Below are 18,583 nucleotides of genomic sequence, written 5' to 3' on the forward strand. Positions count from 1 at the left end.
ATTCAGTCAAAATAGACAAAATTAATGTGTTTTTGTGACATGCAACATGTGATATGACACATTATAGTGTGATATGACATGATAATGATGTGAAAATTAGTAACATTAGATCAATGTGATGTATTACAAAGATCAATGTATTCAGAGCAATTAACAAGACAGTGTGACAAAATGACACATCTGCAACAGTTTTGTTGGGAAATTCCAATTCAAATGATCTTCTAATTCTTGTTAAAAATAAGATTTGTTTTCAAGTCATAGGAAAAAATTTAATAAATCAATCAAAGAAGGCTATTTAACCACGAATTTCAAAACTGCCACCCCACATAATTCCAACAAACCATAACAAAAAAGAAAGCAAGTAAAAATATGAAAAGTAGCTTAATGAATGAGGATTATAAAGCATATATAACATAATCTAATATCGAAATTTAGTAAACATAAGGGCGATATTTTTAGTTAAAGGAAAATAAGATCGCGAAATCACCAAAAAAAAGGAATCATTATGAAAAATAGTAGACATAGGAAATTAAATATAATTAACTAATTAAACTAAATTTAAACTCAAAGAGTTGCTATATACATACATAAATTAAAAAATTAATCTTTTTTCATGACTAGTTTCATTCTCTAAAAAAGACTACAATGCTCACCGCGGAGTGGTTGATACTCGAAAAATAATTAAAAAAACATTAAAAAATTTAGACAAAAAAACTTTGTAAGATGTAGAAAATGTCTCATTATTTGAAAGATTAAAATCCTTATTTATTTGTGTATATATAAATTGATATGTGAAAAATGGATTCTGAAGCTTATGAGCCTCAGATGGGAAAAAATATATGTTGACAATGAAAAAAAAGTAAAGCACATTTTACACACATTTTTAAGTTTTTATGTATGAACTTAATTAATTTTTTGAAATATTTTAATGTTATATAAATATTTATATTAATTAATCACATAGAAAAAATTTTTTGCTTAAGGATATAATTAAGAAATAAGTCAAGAAAAATAAAAATCTCTTACAAAAACATATGCAGGTTGCGTAAAAAGAAAAAAAAAATTATTAAAATACATAAGACAAGAAAGATATCATCAGTAATAATCTAGTTCTAACTAACATTTCGGTGGGGAATTGAAAAAAATCTCGGCTAAATACATTAAACAATTGGTAATTATTAACTAAATTAAATATGGTGCGGCCCCGATGTACCATTCTTTTGCATGAATTATTAAGAAATAAAAAATCTCAAAAAAAAAACCATAAAGTAATTTTTAAGCATGCAGCATTAAGCGCAACGTTGTAAATAATTTATCAAGTCATACAAATAAAAACTGATATTGAAATTTTCCATAAGAATTTTTATTTCACAAAATAGGTAATATTAGTTGTAAATTGAAATAAAAAAAAAACAATAAACAAGATTAATATGGATCAAAAAATACATTGGTTGTTTCTGGACGTCGTCCACGCATGACGTCTATTACAAAATTTGAATTTTCAGGTCATTTATTTCTAATTAATCACAAAATGTTCTAAAATCTTAATTGTTCAGTGTGCCTCTATCTCTCAGATGATCGAGGATTTGATGAATCCTTAGGATTTTTACGATAAGAATTTAATCGATTTAACAAGGAAGATGATGATGATGATGGTTGAGATGATGAATCATCTGTTGATGTTGTATTACTTCCAAATCGATAGGGTACTGATTGAAGCATCATATTACCAAAATTAAGTTGGATTGTTTTTTTTGGATCATCCACGGAGGATTTGCCTGCTTTAGATGTACTAGGAACGCATTGTGCATTAGAATTGTCAGAGAATGAGAACATTAGTGTATTTCTACTTGTCGATGGTCCGTCACTCTCGTCACTAATGGACGATCGCTTTTTAGTTCCTTGATTGTCTAACTTTTTTGTACTTAATTTATTTTCATTTGCTTTCTGGATTTTACTTGGGATTATAAATGGATGATCATTTTTAATAGTCTCATTTTTAGCAGCTTCTGGATTTAGTTGCCAAAATGGTGTTATGTTGTAATTTGTGGCTGTTGATTCTACTGGATCTTCATCAACTGTAATACTTCTTATATCATAATTTTCATTGCTAGGCTCTAGTTTGTGTAATGTTGTTTGATGAACACGTCTTAATTGTCTCTCGGCTAACAAGTCTAACTTCAATGTATTCATTTGTGTATTTAATTTAAGTAGTTCCTTTGCTGACTCATCTTTTATCATTCGGAGTCCGGCTAATGCCATTTCATCTAACTGCCTGTCTCTTTCAAGTTTCTTATTTTTTTCACTCGATTCTCTATACTTTGCATTTATTTCCAATAGCTCTGATTCCTGTTTACGTGATTTTTCTTTGATGTTTTCCAATTCATTAGTTAAGCTTTCGTTTGCCTTTAATAAATCATTATGAAGAACATGGAATCTGTTTGGATCAGTCTCAAAGAAAACTTTAATGAGTGATGACCGGGATAATGCTTTTCGACAAGTTGGGCATGAACTTGAGCTATAAATAAATTTAATTAGAGCATAATTTTTGCAAAATTATTGAAATTCTTACTTTCTTATCCAATTTCCAATACATGCGTTATGAAAGCAATGTCCACATGGAGTTACGATAATGTCTTCGTCATTTGTCATAAATTCGGAACAAATTATGCACAGGATATTCATTATTTTAGTTGAATTAAAATTTTTACGCAAATAAAGGAACAAGTAAACAACAAACGATTGCGTGGAAGTTATAACGGTCAATAAAATTTTAAATTCAAAACATTTGAGGGGATTTCAACAATCATTTGGAAGGTTTTCGTCTAAAAATCGCTCCAAAATTTTATAGAGATAGAAATTATTAAAATTTGATTAATTAAGCTACTTTTATTAATGTCTAACCAAAGCATACAATCGGAAAACAAGCCTAATAACGATGACCAAGTCGTGAATAAAGGAAGTGCTGTTGCAAAAAGGTAATTTCACAAAATTTCGTTTTCACTTTTTTTCTTGTTTTCTTCAACGTTTTTTTTCTCACAACAAACAATCGTTTTATTGTTAATTTTATTCACTAGATTAAATAAAGAGCTAATGGCACTAATGATGAGCTCTGAAAAGTCAGTATCTGCATTTCCTGAAGATTCCAATTTCTTTAGGTGGAAGGTAATAATAAAAAATCGTTAAATTAATCTAGTTTATCCATAAATTTATGCAAATTTAATTCCAGGCAACAATTGTTGGTCCAAAAGATACGCCGTATGAAAATCAGAAATACCGTCTATCAATTGAATTCCCAAATAATTATCCGTACACAGCACCAACATGTAAATTTACTACTCCTTGTTTTCATCCAAACATTGATATCTCTACTGGAATGCTATGTCTGGATATCTTGAAGGAAAAGTGGTCAGCACTGTATGATGTTAGAACAATTTTGCTGTCTATCCAAAGCCTTTTGAGCGAACCCAATATAGATTCACCATTAAACAGTCAAGCTGCCTCTCTTTGGGACAAAAAAGCAGAGTACAAAAAGAGCCTTGATCAATTTTATGAAAAGAACAAGGATACATGATTAGATAAAAAAGACTAATTAATTAAATAAGTTAGCACCAAAATCCTTAATCTCTGTGTAAAACATTCAAGCTTTTTATTGATTGATATTTTGTTTTTTTGCCTTTTTGTTCCTTTCTATTCGCTTGGATTTAAGTTTGTAAAAAAATATACATCATTCCCTCTATTATTTCTCATTGATTCTGTTTCAAGTATCTAATAAATGCACAATTTTATAATCGGAACCAAGTCTATTAATATTATCTATCTATTTTGAATCAACATATAGCTCTAGTCAGACCAAGTTAATTAATATAAATTTAAGTTAGTGGAAAGTAAAACACGAACAGTTTGGTCAAAAGAGCCACAAACAGCAAGTCCAATTTTCTCACTGCACCAATCAAAGCAATGAATTGGCTGTTGAGATATAGTGACGGCATTTAGCATTTGAACATTTCCAGCTACTCCAACTTTAGTTCCATCAGACATCTCCTTGAATCTCTTCTCAGGATATTTGTAGTTCCATACTCTTATACTTCCAGCACCACCGCCAGTCATAAATATATCACGATTTTGAGGTAAATGTTTGACTGTCCAAACAGTTGATTTAGCTCCTGAAATGACTCCATTTGTTCCTAACGATTGACCAGCATTTTTCTCACAGCAATAAGAAAATCCTTTTGTTGGATGTTCTGTTCTCATGTCATAGACATAAACACCTCCTTCTAAAGTCGTAGCAACTAGTTTATTCATTGGAATGTCCTTTCTGTCGAATTCTAATGAACATACGCCATTTTTCAAAGTAGTTTCCCAACGTAATGCCATTTTTCTGAGATCAAATAGCTTAATATCTCCATTATCATATCCTGCACAAACTGATCTCTCAATATTATTAAAGCTATCACCAAAAGTGACTGCCCAACAATCACGAACATCTTTTACTGTTTCATCATGTGGTGATGTAGCTGACATACATGCAACTGGCTCGCCTTTTTGTCTAGGATCCCAGACTTTAACACTTCCATCTCGACTTCCTGTGACAATTTCTTTAGCTCCATAAAGATTTGAGCTTCCTCCACCAATTGCATCTAAAGAATTTATTATTTCCGAATGTGCTATAACTTCATAGATTGGTTCTTCTGGTCTTTCAATGTCACTGAAATTGATTGATAAGTCAGTATACGGTACTATTATTATGAATATAACTTACAGTATCTTTAAATTTCCACTAAAATCGCCTAAAGCTAAATGACGATCTCCATGTGATGATAAATTGAAGCTACAGCATTTAAGAGGACTTTCTTGATGGATTTCCTTAATTAGCTTGACATTTGGTGAATCCAATTCGTAAATCTCGATTATTCCTTTTCCGTTAGTCTTAGTTCCAATTGTGATGAATTTGGCTGATACTGGAATCCATTTAACATCAAATATTGAGTAATTTAAACTCTTTTCAATGTGAGACAACATCTGAACCTTGTCCATTTTTATTAAGCTTTTGTTTTCTTTGTGTCACTACCTAATTAATGATTTTTTTTGAGAAATTTCAAGAACTACTTCGATCAAACATTTTTTTGTAAACAAACATTTTCTATGGGAACAGAATAAGTAGAAGAATCGTTATTTATGACACACGTGGATGACTAAAGCACATTGTCCTCAGATATAACGGTCAAATTGAGCACATGCTGGAAAATCAAACGTTTTCAGGATAATTGCCACATCTTTAGATTTTTTAAGTTTTTAACGTATTTTTATAATTTAAATTGTATCCAGCATCCAGGAAAAAACACATAAAATCCCTTGTTAATTATGTTTTGATAGTTATCACTTAAATAAATGTTTTGTGCTTAATTTAAGTCATACTAACCCATACTTAAGAGTTAAAAATCTTTCAATCACAGGAATTATTAAGACAAACAGACAAAATAGTCATTAAAGTGCTCATATGTGCATGTACTAAAAAAGCGCTCTCAAAAAGTCAACTGCTGAACTTAAAATTTCTTACTTTGTTCTAAAATTCAACACGTGAAGTAAACAGATATTTCTATTAATTATATTAAAATGATTAAGAATAAGGAACCATTGAAAATTACGACAGAGAAGACAAATAAGAAGATATTCTTTGGCGAAAATGGTGAAATTGTCGATAAACCAATTGAAACTAAAGATGAAAAGCAAGAAAAAATTAAAAAGTCGAAAAAATATGATGGACATGACATAGGAAAGAAGTGGTACCAGCTATATGATGAGTATAATACTAAAGAATTGATGGAAATCAAAGAATCTGAGTTCAAAACATTTGAAGAGCATTGCAAAAAATGCTTTACAGAGGAAGTTGAGAAATTACAGAAAAGTAAGTTAAATTAACATGTTTCAGGTAATTAATCCTATTTAATCATTTAATTCCTTATTCTTTCACCTTAGAGAACCCATCGGATGCAAAATGGTTGCAGACAGCTCTCCAGAAAGGTACATCAAAAGATCGAGCAAATGCCGGTGCCCTTTTAGTACAATCAAATCCATTGCCAAACTTGTCATCTCTTGATTTGTTAATTACGCTTACTAAGTTTTCTAATAAGAACAGTTCAGATATTCTCGAACCAGTCACAAATCTTTTCAAGTTTCTACTTCCGTCGCATAGGAAGCTAGTTCCTTTAGACCAAAGAGGAAATGATTGGAAGAACTTGAAGAAGATGACGATAGACCAAGCCACAAGAAATGACATTTATGCACATTGGTATTTTGAGAATGAGCTCAAAGGACGTTATAACACTTACCTACAACATCTTCAAGGATCACTACAAAATGGAAAGGAAATAAACAAAATTAAGGCGATTATTTCAGCATCAAATTTGCTTAAGACATGCCCAGAAAGAGAAGCTTATTTACTGACAATTTTAGTCAATAAATTTGGTGATCCAGACAAGAAAATTGCATCAAAATGTACATACAATCTACGTCAAATCCTTTTATCACATCCAAATATGGCTCATGTCATGATTTTAGAAACTGAGAAGCTGATTTTCCGTAAAAACATCAACGATCTAGCTCAACATTATGGAATTGGATTTTTGTCATTAATTGCACCAATTGCTAATGCACAATCGAGTCAAAAGCTCATCAATATTTGTTTCTGCTTCTTTAAAATCAAAATTGAGAAGGGTGACATTAATTCAAAGACCATGCAAGCTATTTTGAATTGTCTACGTATTGCCATCCAAAACATCAATGAGTTTAATGAGGAAAAGAAAAAGATGGAAATAACGACACCAGAAGTAGTCAATCAAATCTATCGTCTTATATATTTATCAAATATATCAATTTCGTTCCAAGCACTTAGTTTATTGCTTCAGTTAGTGCTTGTTCAGAATGAAAATCATGATAGATTCTATAATGCATTGTACAGAAAAATGATCGATCCTGAAATTTTTAATGCTAGCAACAAAATCACATCATTGTACTTCCATATAATTCATCGTTCAATTCATCAAGATTCGAATGTATCAAGATGTAAGGCATTTATTAAACGATTATTACAGATGACATTGTCATTAAATCCAGCTAAAGCATGCGGAGCATTAATTGTCATCAGTAAATTGCTAAAAACAAGACCGGAATTAAAGAGTTTCTACCTGAAAACAGTTGCAGTTAAGGACGAGACACCAAGTGACAAAGTAGCAAAGAAAATTGAGGAAATGGACAGTGATGAAGAGGAACAATATAAGGATGTTGAGATTGATGGTAAAGTAATTGAGCATGATACAGAAAAAGTTAAGTCATCCTGGATTCACGTCAAAAATTCAACAAAACAAAAGGAAGAAACAATCAAACAAATCAAAAATCCAACAAAATATGATCCATTTAAGAGATCTGCTGCATATAGTGGAGCTGAATTTACTCTTTATTATGAATTAATTCTGATGTCAAAGTTTTTCCATCCAACAGTTCAAGTTTTCGTGGAAAATGTCATGAAAAGTCAAAAAATTAATTACTTTGGAGATCCTTTGAAAGATTTCAGCTTGTCGCATTTCCTTGAAAGATTTGCATTTAAGAATCCAAAGAAAGTTGATCCAAAAGAGGAAAAGTCAGCATTTCATCATACCTATCAGCCTAAAGGTTCTCGTGGTCAATCAGTATATACACTTACTGATCAAACATGCACAGAAGATGAACGATTCATCTTTGATTTTATTCAAAGAAAACGTGAAATTAAGGAAAAGAATGTGCAATTAAGTGCTGAAGATGAGGAAGCAAGCGATGTCGAGTCAGTCAATGATGACGAATTTGATAGCTATCTTGATACACTTGGTGCTAAAGCTGATTTTGACAAGAGTGAGGAAGATTTTGACTATTTATCCGAGATCCAGAACGAATCGAGCAAGAAGGAAGTTAAAGGCAAGAAAAAATCAAAAGAAGCTGATGACGAAGAAGACGATATGGATGATAATTGGGAAGACGATGATGATGATGATGAAGATGGAAGTGAAATGGACAGCGCTAACGACACAGATTTAGAAGACGACGAAAGTGGAACTGATCAATCAATAGATGAAGAAATGGACGGTTCTGATCTTTCGGACGGATCTGACGAGGAAATGGAAGAAAAACCAGCAAAGTCAAGCAAAAAAGTTTCAAAGAACAAGTCAAAGAAGGAAGAGAAAGGCATGAATAATCTATTTGTGGCTGTTGATGACTTCTCTGAAATGATTGAGAAGAATTCATCAAAACACGGAACTTTGGGTGAAATATTCAACAAAGACAAGTCATCTCAGGCTCAATTGGACTGGGAAGAGAAACGTCATAACACTGCAGGAGGTTACAAGAGGAAAAATTCATTTGGAAAAGCTAAATTTCCAATAAAACGAAGAAAATAAGAAATTTAATTTTAATAAAATTAACGGTTAAATAAAATTTGAAATAAAAAGTTACACAAACGTGGAAGTTCAAAAATCATTTCTTTTGTTTACATTTTTTCAAAGAATTTTCCAATTTTCGATTTATTTCAGAAAATTAGTTAAATTACATAGATATTGACAGTAATACAGTCTTTAAACAATGGAGATATGTGATACGTACTATAATAAAGACGAATTCGTAGAAACAGCGTCTGGAAATAAGGTAAATTAATGAATATTAATAAAAATTGAATAATATGAATCATCCGACGTATTTTGCAGGTAAATCGACAAACGGTACTTTGTGGTAGCCAGAATATTGTGTTGCATGGCAAGGTGATTGTTGATAAAGGAGCTATAATTCGAGGAGATCTAGCAAATGTTAGAACTGGTCGATATTGTATTATATCCAAAAATGCAGTAATTCGTCCACCATTTAAGCAATTTAGTAAAGGTGTTGCTTTCTTTCCATTACACATTGGTGATCATGTCTATATTGGAGAAAATTCAGTAATCTCAGCTGCATCTATTGGATCTTATGTCTATATTGGAAAGAATGTCGTCATTGTAAGTCATTTTTAATATCTTTAATCAACAAAATTATTTACTGGATCTTGTTTGATTAATTTTAGGGACGACGATGTGTGATTAAAGATTGCTCGATTATTGAGGACGGTGCTGTTTTGCCTCCAGAAACGACACTAGCTAGTTTTATGAAATTCACAAAAGAAGGAAATATTGAAGGAGGTCAAGGAACTGAATCGGTTCCTCCAGCTATGTTAGATTTGATGGTCGACTTTACTAAATCATTTTACGAGCATTTCATTCCTTCTATGCATTAATTATACTTATATTTTATTTATAAAACTCATATTCGCTAATAAAACACAACTGTCATAAAATATTTAAAAAATTTAACTGTCAATATTAATTTGAATTTTTGTTTGTGTTGACAACCCTAAATTAAGGCGCCAAAAAAATAAACAAAACTTAAAATTAGTTAAAATATTTATTTATCATGGCTACAAGTAGTAATAATGCACAAAAAGTTAATCGAAAGCTCAAATACAAGGAGCTGATTGAAAAGGGAGCAAAGATCAGTGAGTTATTGCTGTATATTTCTCAATATTGTGAAATAAAAACATTAATTTAACTTCAGGTGAAACTCTTGAAAACCAGGATGTCTTGGACAGCTTTAATAATATTATGGAACTTATTGATGTGTGTGAAACTGTTTCAACGGATTATGCACAGGATGGAAAAATCGAACATACAGCAGATTATTTGATGGATGCTGCAATTATTAAAATGGGACATGATTTGATGGGAAGTACAGCTGAAAAGATGGCAGATAACAATTTCCATGAAGATGAATATGTTGCAGCTATCTTGGACTTGATTTCAAGCAACCGTGATGATAAATTGCTTGAAATTTCTATCGATTGCTGTCGAACAGCGCAATTTCAGCTTTCAATGCTCGGAACTTTCTCATTTGAGTCAAATGGACTTAATGATACTAAAACTCAAAAAGTTAAGAGAGAACGTCAGACAAAAACTCAATTAGGAGCAAAGAAAGCACCTGAAAATATCACACAAATTGTTAAAGTCGATAAAGGAGCTGAAAAGATCAATTTAATGAGACTTGAAATCGAGAGAATATGCAAGGAACGAAAGACGACAAGCATTCCATACTATGAATTAATAATTGATCCAGATGATTACATGTCATCAATTGACTATGCATTTCAACTTTCATTTTTGATTAGAGATGGTATTATGGGATTAGCTAGAATCGACCAGGAACCACATGTCGTCCTTAAAAGTGCATCATCTAGAGGTCAAGAAGAAAATAGTACAACCGTTCAAACTGTCGTATCGATTGATCCATCAATTTGGAAAATGGGGATCAAAAAGTATAAAATTAAAGCTCCTTTACTACGATTAAATATTGAGGATGAACACAATGAGACCGACTGTACTTCTGAAACCGATGACTGATTATGACCCAGATTTAATCCTTTTCAAGAGAGCTTTAATTTAATTTTTTTTTATTAATTAGCTGTTAATACAGATTAAGTAATAATTTTCAAACCAGACGGTAGATCTGTAACTTCATATAGTTAAAAACCTTTTATGTACTTTAATTTAAGTTAATAATACTAGCAAATTAACAAAAAATCATGTGAGAACTTTTCATTAAAACTTAATTATGTATTATAGTCTGATATTAATGATGCTTGAAAATCTCATTAAATCAGTTTTTGAATGAAAAAATGCGTATGGCTGCTGTGTACTTTATGGATTATTGATAATGGATATTAATCCTATTTATGTACTTTCTTTATAATACATACTTCGTAAAAGAATGATTTGATTCATTTATGAGATAGCATAACTCTTCAAAAATTATCGATTGTCATCATTTCTGCCATTACAATACTTAAAAGCATCATAAACGTCAAAACATAAAAAAAATTGTGATTTTTGCGTTGCGTCCACAAAACATAAAGTTATTAAGCGAACGATTTAAATTTAATTATAGATAACTCGGCTTTTTTCGACCATGAAAAATTCATAAGCACAAATTCAATTTGTGACAAAGTTTTTCCCCCAAAAAAAAAAATCCAATTTGCGAATGTGATATCATCCATCTGAAAAGTTCTTCCATCATATGACACACATGAAATCAACTTTAGTCATATAATTTTTGATATTTTTGCTGTTCCTTATGCTGACTATTTTTACATATGTTGACACATTTCTTAATAATCCTTTGAAGTTTCCAGGACAACATTCAACCTTCATCTAGCAATTCGTTAAGATGTACAACTTTATGAAGACAAACTCAAACTCAATGTCAAATTCCGCCTTAATTGGCAGACTAGCTGAATAGTTGTGCTTTGACATCACAGCACACATAGAAACAAAAAAATTACAAAAGTCCTCGTGTTATTGATCGAGGGACTTAAGCGCATTTTTGTCCCAGCGATTAGTAATTGATTAATAACTTAGTCACTTCTAGATCTACAAAACGAGATCCAGTAAGATCCAGTTCACTTCCAGAACTAAAACACAAGATCCAGTAAGATCCAGTTCACTTCCAGACCTAAAAACCAAGATCCAGTAAGATCCAGGTCAATTTCAGATCTTGAAAACAAGATCCATATAAAACTTCCACAAATTTAAGAACTTCATCATTTAACGGATTTTCATAATTCAAACATCATAACGGTCAAAAAAATTCAAACATTGTTCAGTAAACACTGTAAAAACATCGACAAACATTGAAAAACACTGTAAAACAATGAAAAAACGTGTTGTTGTTTTTGTTGTTGTTGTATATGAAAATGAAAAGTTGTTAATTATAGTATTTATGCTTTGATTTGAAACTTTTAAATGCATTTGCCCGCAATAACACGGAGCTAATAAAACAAACCTGAGCTCTCTACGATGTCTAATTGCTGAGATAAGAACCTAGCCCGAACGAACGAACAGACGAACGAACGAACGCCCGAACGAACAAAGTGTCTTATTAAGCTACCTTTTTGAAAACAAGTTTCAAAAATGCGCTAAAAAGGAGAAATTTGAAAATGAAGACTAGCATAAACTACAATTTGCACAAAAATATACTGAATATTCATTATGGATAATTGTTAGCATTTACTCGGTTTACAGACAGCACATATATGTAATTTGTATAAAAAAAATTAATTATAAATGCAACTGAAACGTGTGCTTACATTAAACTGAGAGAACAATTTGGAAAAACTTTATAAAATGATCCATAATTAGGGTTTGATAATGTATGTTGAGCTAATTTAATGACTGATTTATAATATAATATATTTTTTTGGGGGATGGGATTTAAAAAATAGCTTTGAATTTTTCATCGCATTGAAATTTGATGAAAGCTGTTTGAAAATGATTAATCATAGAGCACTGATTATGTCTCATTAAAATGTTGTTCTCATTAAATTATTGAAAGCTTTTTAAATCGTAATTATATTAAGCTTGAAAAATGTACTCTTTTCCGAATTCAACGGTTTTCGAACCATTTTAAATAACAAAAACCTCACAACAGCTTTGAAGATTTTATTGCATTTGTAAGGTTTTATATTTGTAAAGTGTGAAATTGTGAGTTTATTTCATTAAAGTGTGTTTTCGACGTAAGAACTAGTTAGAAAACATTTCTGATTATTGATTGAGTTAAGCTGAACTGTATTAATATCAAGGATAATCAAAAAGTCGTCGAAAAACTTAGATATTGAGAGTACAAAAAGTTCATTGAACATAACCTTGACATAATAGAAAAATCATCAATTTTAAAGTATACAGAGCAAGAATTTATCGTAAAAAGACACAAAATAAGGAATAGTAATATATATGAAGTCAGTCATTAATATCAAAACGTAAACAGTCTTGGAAAAAGTTTAGACTAATTACTTATTCACAATAATTTTTAGATTGTTGAAATTTGAATTTATTAATTGGCTTCAGCTTTTCTTCTTTTGAAGGAATTAAAAAATTTCGAGTGTACAAAACTTTTTATGAACAAAAAGTAACCTTGAAAGAAAGCTCTAAAATGCCTTCTAATGATGTAATTTGAAGGTATATTAATAAATGTTCCTAGAAAGCAAAACAATTACCATTATTGCTACAAAATTCCAACACAGAAAGCGAGCAGGCATTTATATATTAAATATTATGAGAATATACCATCCATAGCCTCCTCATAAAAATTAATAAAATGACATTCCTGAAATGCTTGTCAATCTTACAACAAAAAATCTAATTAAAATTTTTCACATACAAATATTTCTCATTTTTATTCAAAGATTTTTTTTTTTCATTCAGTTCATAAAACATATATTCTCAAAAAGTATCTTGTTGTTAGATTTTTCATCAAGAAAAAAAGTTGTTTCATTTTTTTATTATTATTTATTTTATTATTGTATCCACTTTTCCCATTTTTTGAACTAGTGAAAGAGTAGAAAATGTGCAAAGATTTTTTTTATTTTATTCCTATCAATAGGAACGAAGAGGGGGGAGGGAAAATGTGATAAATATATTTGGAAGTATGGCAGATGATAGATAAAAAAGATTCTTCGCGCTGCGAAGATCCATCAAAAAATTTTATTTTGTCTGCAGTTTGTCTACTCCTTCAAATTTCTTACCTTAAATTGATTAAATAGGATTCTCGTCAATATAATTTTTTTATGCTTTTTTTTGTTAACATTAATATAAATATTATTGTTAATTCCATAATACATTCATAATATGTTCCGAATTTTTCACTAGATAGATATAACTTTTTTATGGGATGTCAAGAATTTTTGATTGGATGTTGCCTTAGTCGTTGATAAAAGCTATTTTGAACTTTTGCAAGTTTAGCAAAATGCTTAAATGGACAGTGAATCCTTAAAATTTCTAGGTTATGGTCTGTGCCATAGGATAAGATGCGTTATAAGACTTATGACAATTTAACGAATGAAGGTTCACCATAACTGCAGCGATAAAGCATCTGTGGTGAAAACCTAGTCAGATTCGATTGCTTTTTCGCTGTTTCTAGTCACTTACTTGGTTTGCATACTTGCGACACACAAATTGTGGCTACGTACATTGCATTGGTATACCCTGAACCACACAACTGTGCAGAGTATGAAAAAACGTCATTATTTTGAAAAATAATTAAGCTAAGTTGAGAAAAGCTGCTTCTAGAACTCTTAAAATATAATTTATCATTGTAGTATTGAAATACAGAAATGAAAATAACGTTTTTTAAAAGGTTCGCCAGAATTTCAGCTTATACAGCTTAAAGTTTGTTCCGAACTATTTGTTAAGCTCCTCTGTATAATTTTCATATGATTTTAAACTACAAACATGAATAATAAGAAGTTTAAGGATACACAAATTCCTTAAAGTTTTCCATTACAAAATAAATAGATACAAGCATTAAATCCACAAGCACAGCCTGACTAAGAAATTTTATAGTTTTTTTGAATAAATTAAATAATTTGAGCAGTTTATGTCGACAACTTCCAATCAAAATATTCTCACATCCCAAATTAAATTTCCATTCTCTTATGTCTTTATTTTAATTCACCTATATTCATTCACTTCCTAAATAAGTGTGTGTGCTTTCATCTAATAATATTTTAAATTTAATTTATAATTTTTTTAAGATTTTTTTTTACTACCAATGATTTTTGTATGGACCAGCATACGTTTTTTATATCTCAAAAAGTTGTTTTTCCTTAACAATAAAATTAAATACGTTAAATATAATGAATCATTCTTTTTCCCATTAATTAGTCAATTAATTAAATAATTCAAGAGTTTCAACAAAAGATAAAAAGAGGAAGAAGAACGTCAAATGCTTCTCAAAAGTTTTTTTTTCTCCTTCATTAAAATTTGTGCTACAAATTTTTGAATAATTAATAATTTCATATGTATTACCTCTTGTTTGTGTATTGTATTAAGTTATAAGCATTTGTTATGAGCACGAAAAACATTCATATTACTTTTTTTTTCATCATATTTTTGTTTGTTTTGCTATTTATTTTTAAATAATTTAAAGGTGAAAGATGCCTCAAATGAATTGAGGTGATGGAGAGGAAAAGGAAGATGACAAGTAATTAAATTCAGTCTAATTCTGATGAATAAATTTTTTTTACATAAATTTCCTAATTTTAAAATTTTTTTCTGACGTAGTTTTTGCTGGTTGAACTTTAAATCCCCAGATGACCGTTAAAATTAAATTTTGAAATTTTTAAGGTGTCTCGGATAATTACACAGAATTGTGCCATTGAAAAATAATTTTTGAAACGTTACAATTAAATTTTGAATTTTTAATGTGTCTCTGATATTTATGTCTTTGATTAACAATTAATTTGAATTTTGAAATACCGTTAAAAATTTAAATTTGCAGATACTTTTTTAAATCAAAATTTCCTTGCATTACCAACAAAAATACGTCATAGTCATCCATTTCCAATGACTTTACAATTTCATACTTTCCATCTACATCAACAATTTTAATCACAATTGAAAACAGGAAAGTTTTTTAGCCGATTATAAAATTTAAAGCAAAAAATTCCGAAAATTATTCTTCCTTGTGTGAATCTTCATGGTGAGAACTTCTGAATGTGAAAAGTGAAAAACTTTTCAATTTTCAAATATTCATAATCGATAAAAGTTTTCTTCTTTATCGCATTTTCCTGCTTCATGCTTCATGTATTACTGATCTTGGCACGTATTTATTTAAAATATTTAATAATTAATCGCTTCCGTGGATGTTTTCGTCAATTAAGAATTAATTTCAATTTTCAAAACTTGACTCGACCAGTAATACAGGATGAAATAATTTATTTAACTACTTTAATGATCCTTTCTCAAAAAAAATCTTCTGTTGCTGATCACAACATTCATAATTTGCTAATTTTTTCTTCTGTATATGCATTACTAATATATAGGTATTATTAATTTATTTATTGTATTTTTTTTTGCTAGCATTTGATCGACTAGAAAAAGAAGAAAAACTAAATTTTCTATTAACTAATTTTCAATTCAACAAAAAAAAAATTAAATTATTATTTTCGTGAGTTTTAAAGCTTATGATTCTTTTCATTTCCATCAAGATCGACAAAATATTATTATGTGCCTTATTTTTAATAAAACATCCATGACTTAATGCTCTAATTATTTCATTTTTAATCTAATTTAAGATTTTTCTTAACTTCCGCGCGGAACACGGATGATACTTTTCACTTTTTTTTATATAATTCTGGTTTATTTTTTTGTTCATTTTATTTGCATTAACATCGACATTTTAATAAGTTTTGCTGCGAGTTCAATAGAAGTTATAACCGGCACTATTAATAAGAAAGACATTCCATCATGATATTTTTCAACCAAAAATTTCACATACTAATTGGCACATGGAAAAGAAAAATTAAAATAGCACAGAAGTCTTTACTTTTTTTTTAATTCCACAATTTTTCAATTAATTTTCACATCATTTCATCCAATTTCATACTCGATAGATTTGCATTTGTAATCGACATTTGCTTACGCTTAATATCGTTCAATGTATTGATGCCCTGCTCCTCAAATAGCTTCCATTGAGTATAATTATATTGCATGTATTGTACAAGCTCTGGCATATCTATAAAGCCATCCCACGCATTCATCATATCCTGAATTATAAATTCTATAAAGCCGATTTGACTTTTAGATATGGAACAAGTTGCTCTGTAAAGGAAATAAGAAAATTGTAATGTGAGATGAGGTCTATAGATTAACATATACATATAAGACTTTTTTAGGATAATACGAAGATATAATTGGGGGTAAATAACTTGATTGAAGAAAATGACACAGCATTTTTAATGCTGAATAAGTCAACTTTTAGGAATGATGATAAAAATTCCTGATTTTATTTCATAATGGATTAAATTCTTCCAAAAATGCTTTTTATGCTCACTCATATTTCTGGGATTCAAAGCTGGGATTGATGAATAACTCGAAGGATACATTTTTAGTGAAGTGAAGGTGAATGGAATTTTGAAATTGGAATGGCATAAACGTTAAAAGACATATTTTCAAATATGCCTTTTGATGTAGGGATTGATTAAATAAGATTGATGATGAAATTCATCTATTTTGACAGAAAATGTTGCTAACTTCCTCGAATAGCACAGTACGCGAAGTGACACTGGCTAGATCCTAAATTGGGGTTATTTTGGCGCTACTTGAACTTAATCCTCATGTTTTATTAACCCTTGTGTCAATTTAGGGCTACAATTTGAGATAAAGACGCACTGGAATTTAATACTTTAGAATCTAATGCTCCAAGCATTCCTCGACCTACAGTTTTGCAACGAAGTCCGGCTTAGTGGCAAGTTTTGCACATTTAAAAGACACTAGCACATTGAAAGGGCCTGCTGTATGCTGCAATTTACCTAATCATAATTAGTGTGACCCAGATATCGTAAAGACTCATCCAAGTTCTTGTATACCCATGTAAACCTAGCAGAAAAGACACATCCAGTGCTAAATACTACAGAACCCAAAACATGAATTAAGCTTTTGGACAAAATCGTTTAAATGAACATCGATTCTCCAATTAAACATGTCTAAGATTCAGTTCAGGATCTTTGGTATGCAAGTTCAATTCTCTCCCAATTCAAAACAATTCTAAGTCACAAATTAAATTTTCAAAATTTCACGAATTCTTTCCAAAACCTTTTATATAAAATGCATGTAAAGCAAATCAAATTCATCAAATATGAATAAAATCATCCCTTTGAAGCTACATATTTTCAGTAGCTATATATACGAGATAAACATCCTTAAAAACGGTCCCGGGACTGTGTAAACTGTTTCCTGTGATCTCAGTAAATTCTATTTTCATAAATTTTATTTGATTTTCCAAAATCCAAACCCGTCCCAGATTTTATCCATCACGTGCCTGTAATCCAGCAGGATACAGATTTATCTCAATTTTGAAACCGCTCAGAAATGTTTTGAAAATGGAATGATTGATTCTAAAACCAGAAAATCAAATTCAAGACTTGTCAGTTGTAATCAAAAGATTGACATTCCGACAAGTGAAAACATTCTGTCTCATTGAGGCATGTCAGATATGATACAGTATCAAGTTATCGTACCCCCAATAACAAAACAAAGACATTACATCTCATTAGATATTTAAACATCATAATACCTATCAAACATCGGCATAACAATAGGCATTCCTTTTCGCTTCTCTTCATCGGTTTGTATGAAATATTCCTCAGCAATTCTGCATAGCATGTAGACAATATGACAATGAAAAAGATTGAGAGAAGAAGAAAGAAGAAAAAAAAGGTAAATTGAATATTTTTTGACAGCATTTTTGATACAATGAAATGAAAATTGATTTTTCCATCTCTTTACAGAAACGAGAATAGACACATGTGCATGTATGTTTTATAGAAAAATTTACCTTCTAGCCCATTCGACACAAAATTTCAATGGTCTTGTTGGATTACTGACATCAGAACATTTGATAAGCATTCGTCGGATCAACATTTGATTATCTTCGTCATTTGGAAGCTTTAAGGGATATTTTTTAATTACAATCTGTATTTTAA

General features: G+C 30.1%; 6 protein-coding genes across 17 annotated transcripts in view; 3 read left to right on the forward strand and 3 right to left on the reverse strand.

Moving 5' to 3' along the window:
• Window positions 1-1,341: 1,341 nt before the first annotated feature.
• Window positions 1,342-2,727, reverse strand: LOC139091481 (E3 ubiquitin-protein ligase trul-1-like). The gene is made up of 2 exons (XM_070641601.1): window positions 2,573-2,727; window positions 1,342-2,518 (listed from the first exon to the last, which is right to left on the reverse strand). The coding sequence occupies exons 1-2, from the start codon at window positions 2,683-2,685 to the stop codon at window positions 1,564-1,566; spliced, it is 1,068 nt and encodes a 355-aa protein (XP_070497702.1). The 5' UTR covers window positions 2,686-2,727; the 3' UTR covers window positions 1,342-1,563.
• An 897-nt stretch (window positions 2,728-3,624) lies between these two features.
• Wdr92 (WD repeat domain 92) lies at window positions 3,625-5,185 on the reverse strand. Its single transcript, XM_070641277.1, has 2 exons — window positions 4,763-5,185; window positions 3,625-4,708 (listed from the first exon to the last, which is right to left on the reverse strand). The coding sequence occupies exons 1-2, from the start codon at window positions 5,035-5,037 to the stop codon at window positions 3,862-3,864; spliced, it is 1,122 nt and encodes a 373-aa protein (XP_070497378.1). The 5' UTR covers window positions 5,038-5,185; the 3' UTR covers window positions 3,625-3,861.
• A 396-nt stretch (window positions 5,186-5,581) lies between these two features.
• Noc1 (Nucleolar complex protein 1) lies at window positions 5,582-8,508 on the forward strand. Its single transcript, XM_070641460.1, has 2 exons — window positions 5,582-5,908; window positions 5,980-8,508. The coding sequence occupies exons 1-2, from the start codon at window positions 5,617-5,619 to the stop codon at window positions 8,427-8,429; spliced, it is 2,742 nt and encodes a 913-aa protein (XP_070497561.1). The 5' UTR covers window positions 5,582-5,616; the 3' UTR covers window positions 8,430-8,508.
• Window positions 8,509-8,528: 20 nt separating this feature from the next.
• On the forward strand, window positions 8,529-9,368 carry DCTN5-p25 (Dynactin 5, p25 subunit). The gene is made up of 3 exons (XM_070641474.1): window positions 8,529-8,673; window positions 8,733-9,017; window positions 9,083-9,368. The coding sequence occupies exons 1-3, from the start codon at window positions 8,611-8,613 to the stop codon at window positions 9,290-9,292; spliced, it is 558 nt and encodes a 185-aa protein (XP_070497575.1). The 5' UTR covers window positions 8,529-8,610; the 3' UTR covers window positions 9,293-9,368.
• Window positions 9,369-9,409: 41 nt separating this feature from the next.
• Nse4 (Non-SMC element 4) lies at window positions 9,410-11,243 on the forward strand. 2 transcript variants are annotated; one of them, XR_011544503.1, is made up of 3 exons: window positions 9,410-9,550; window positions 9,610-10,526; window positions 11,230-11,243. XR_011544503.1 is itself a non-coding variant. In XM_070641473.1 (2 exons), the coding sequence occupies exons 1-2, from the start codon at window positions 9,469-9,471 to the stop codon at window positions 10,446-10,448; spliced, it is 921 nt and encodes a 306-aa protein (XP_070497574.1). In that variant the 5' UTR covers window positions 9,410-9,468; the 3' UTR covers window positions 10,449-11,180. The 2 variants fall into 2 exon arrangements, 1 of the variants encoding a protein (XP_070497574.1); XM_070641473.1 differs by lacking the exon at window positions 11,230-11,243 and having other exon boundaries at window positions 9,610-11,180.
• A 1,999-nt stretch (window positions 11,244-13,242) lies between these two features.
• Pde8 (phosphodiesterase 8) overlaps window positions 13,243-18,583 on the reverse strand; it is a 76,357-nt gene continuing 71,016 nt past the window's right edge. For 10 of the 11 annotated variants that reach the window (XM_070641470.1, XM_070641469.1, XM_070641472.1 and 7 more), the window contains 3 exons: window positions 18,436-18,572; window positions 18,175-18,252; window positions 13,243-16,700 (listed from right to left, as the gene is read on the reverse strand). In XM_070641470.1, the coding sequence (XP_070497571.1) occupies window positions 16,460-16,700; window positions 18,175-18,252; window positions 18,436-18,572 (456 nt within the window). In that variant the 3' untranslated portion in view covers window positions 13,243-16,459. The remainder of the gene's footprint in view (window positions 16,701-18,174; window positions 18,253-18,435; window positions 18,573-18,583) is intronic. The other variant, XM_070641467.1, reaches the window with a different exon arrangement.

The sequence above is a fragment of the Chironomus tepperi genome, unplaced genomic scaffold (genome assembly GCF_022539635.2).
Source record: "Chironomus tepperi strain 1889 unplaced genomic scaffold, CSIRO-AGI_Ctep_v1 contig_244, whole genome shotgun sequence".
Lineage (NCBI taxonomy): Eukaryota > Metazoa > Arthropoda > Insecta > Diptera > Chironomidae > Chironomus > Chironomus tepperi.

Coding starts and splice junctions, on each gene's coding strand:
- LOC139091481 (XM_070641601.1), bottom strand. CDS start 2,685: ATGAATATCCTGTGCATAATTTGTTCCGAATTTATGACAAATGACGAA. Junction 2,519..2,572: donor ATTGGAAATTGGATAAGAAA/GTAAGAATTTCA, acceptor ATTTATTTATAG/CTCAAGTTCATGCCCAACTT.
- Wdr92 (XM_070641277.1), bottom strand. CDS start 5,037: ATGGACAAGGTTCAGATGTTGTCTCACATTGAAAAGAGTTTAAATTAC. Junction 4,709..4,762: donor AGTGGAAATTTAAAGATACT/GTAAGTTATATT, acceptor AATCAATTTCAG/TGACATTGAAAGACCAGAAG.
- Noc1 (XM_070641460.1), top strand. CDS start 5,617: ATGATTAAGAATAAGGAACCATTGAAAATTACGACAGAGAAGACAAAT. Junction 5,909..5,979: donor AGTTGAGAAATTACAGAAAA/GTAAGTTAAATT, acceptor CTTTCACCTTAG/AGAACCCATCGGATGCAAAA.
- DCTN5-p25 (XM_070641474.1), top strand. CDS start 8,611: ATGGAGATATGTGATACGTACTATAATAAAGACGAATTCGTAGAAACA. Junction 8,674..8,732: donor AAACAGCGTCTGGAAATAAG/GTAAATTAATGA, acceptor CGTATTTTGCAG/GTAAATCGACAAACGGTACT. Junction 9,018..9,082: donor TTGGAAAGAATGTCGTCATT/GTAAGTCATTTT, acceptor GATTAATTTTAG/GGACGACGATGTGTGATTAA.
- Nse4 (XM_070641473.1), top strand. CDS start 9,469: ATGGCTACAAGTAGTAATAATGCACAAAAAGTTAATCGAAAGCTCAAA. Junction 9,551..9,609: donor TGAAAAGGGAGCAAAGATCA/GTGAGTTATTGC, acceptor ATTTAACTTCAG/GTGAAACTCTTGAAAACCAG.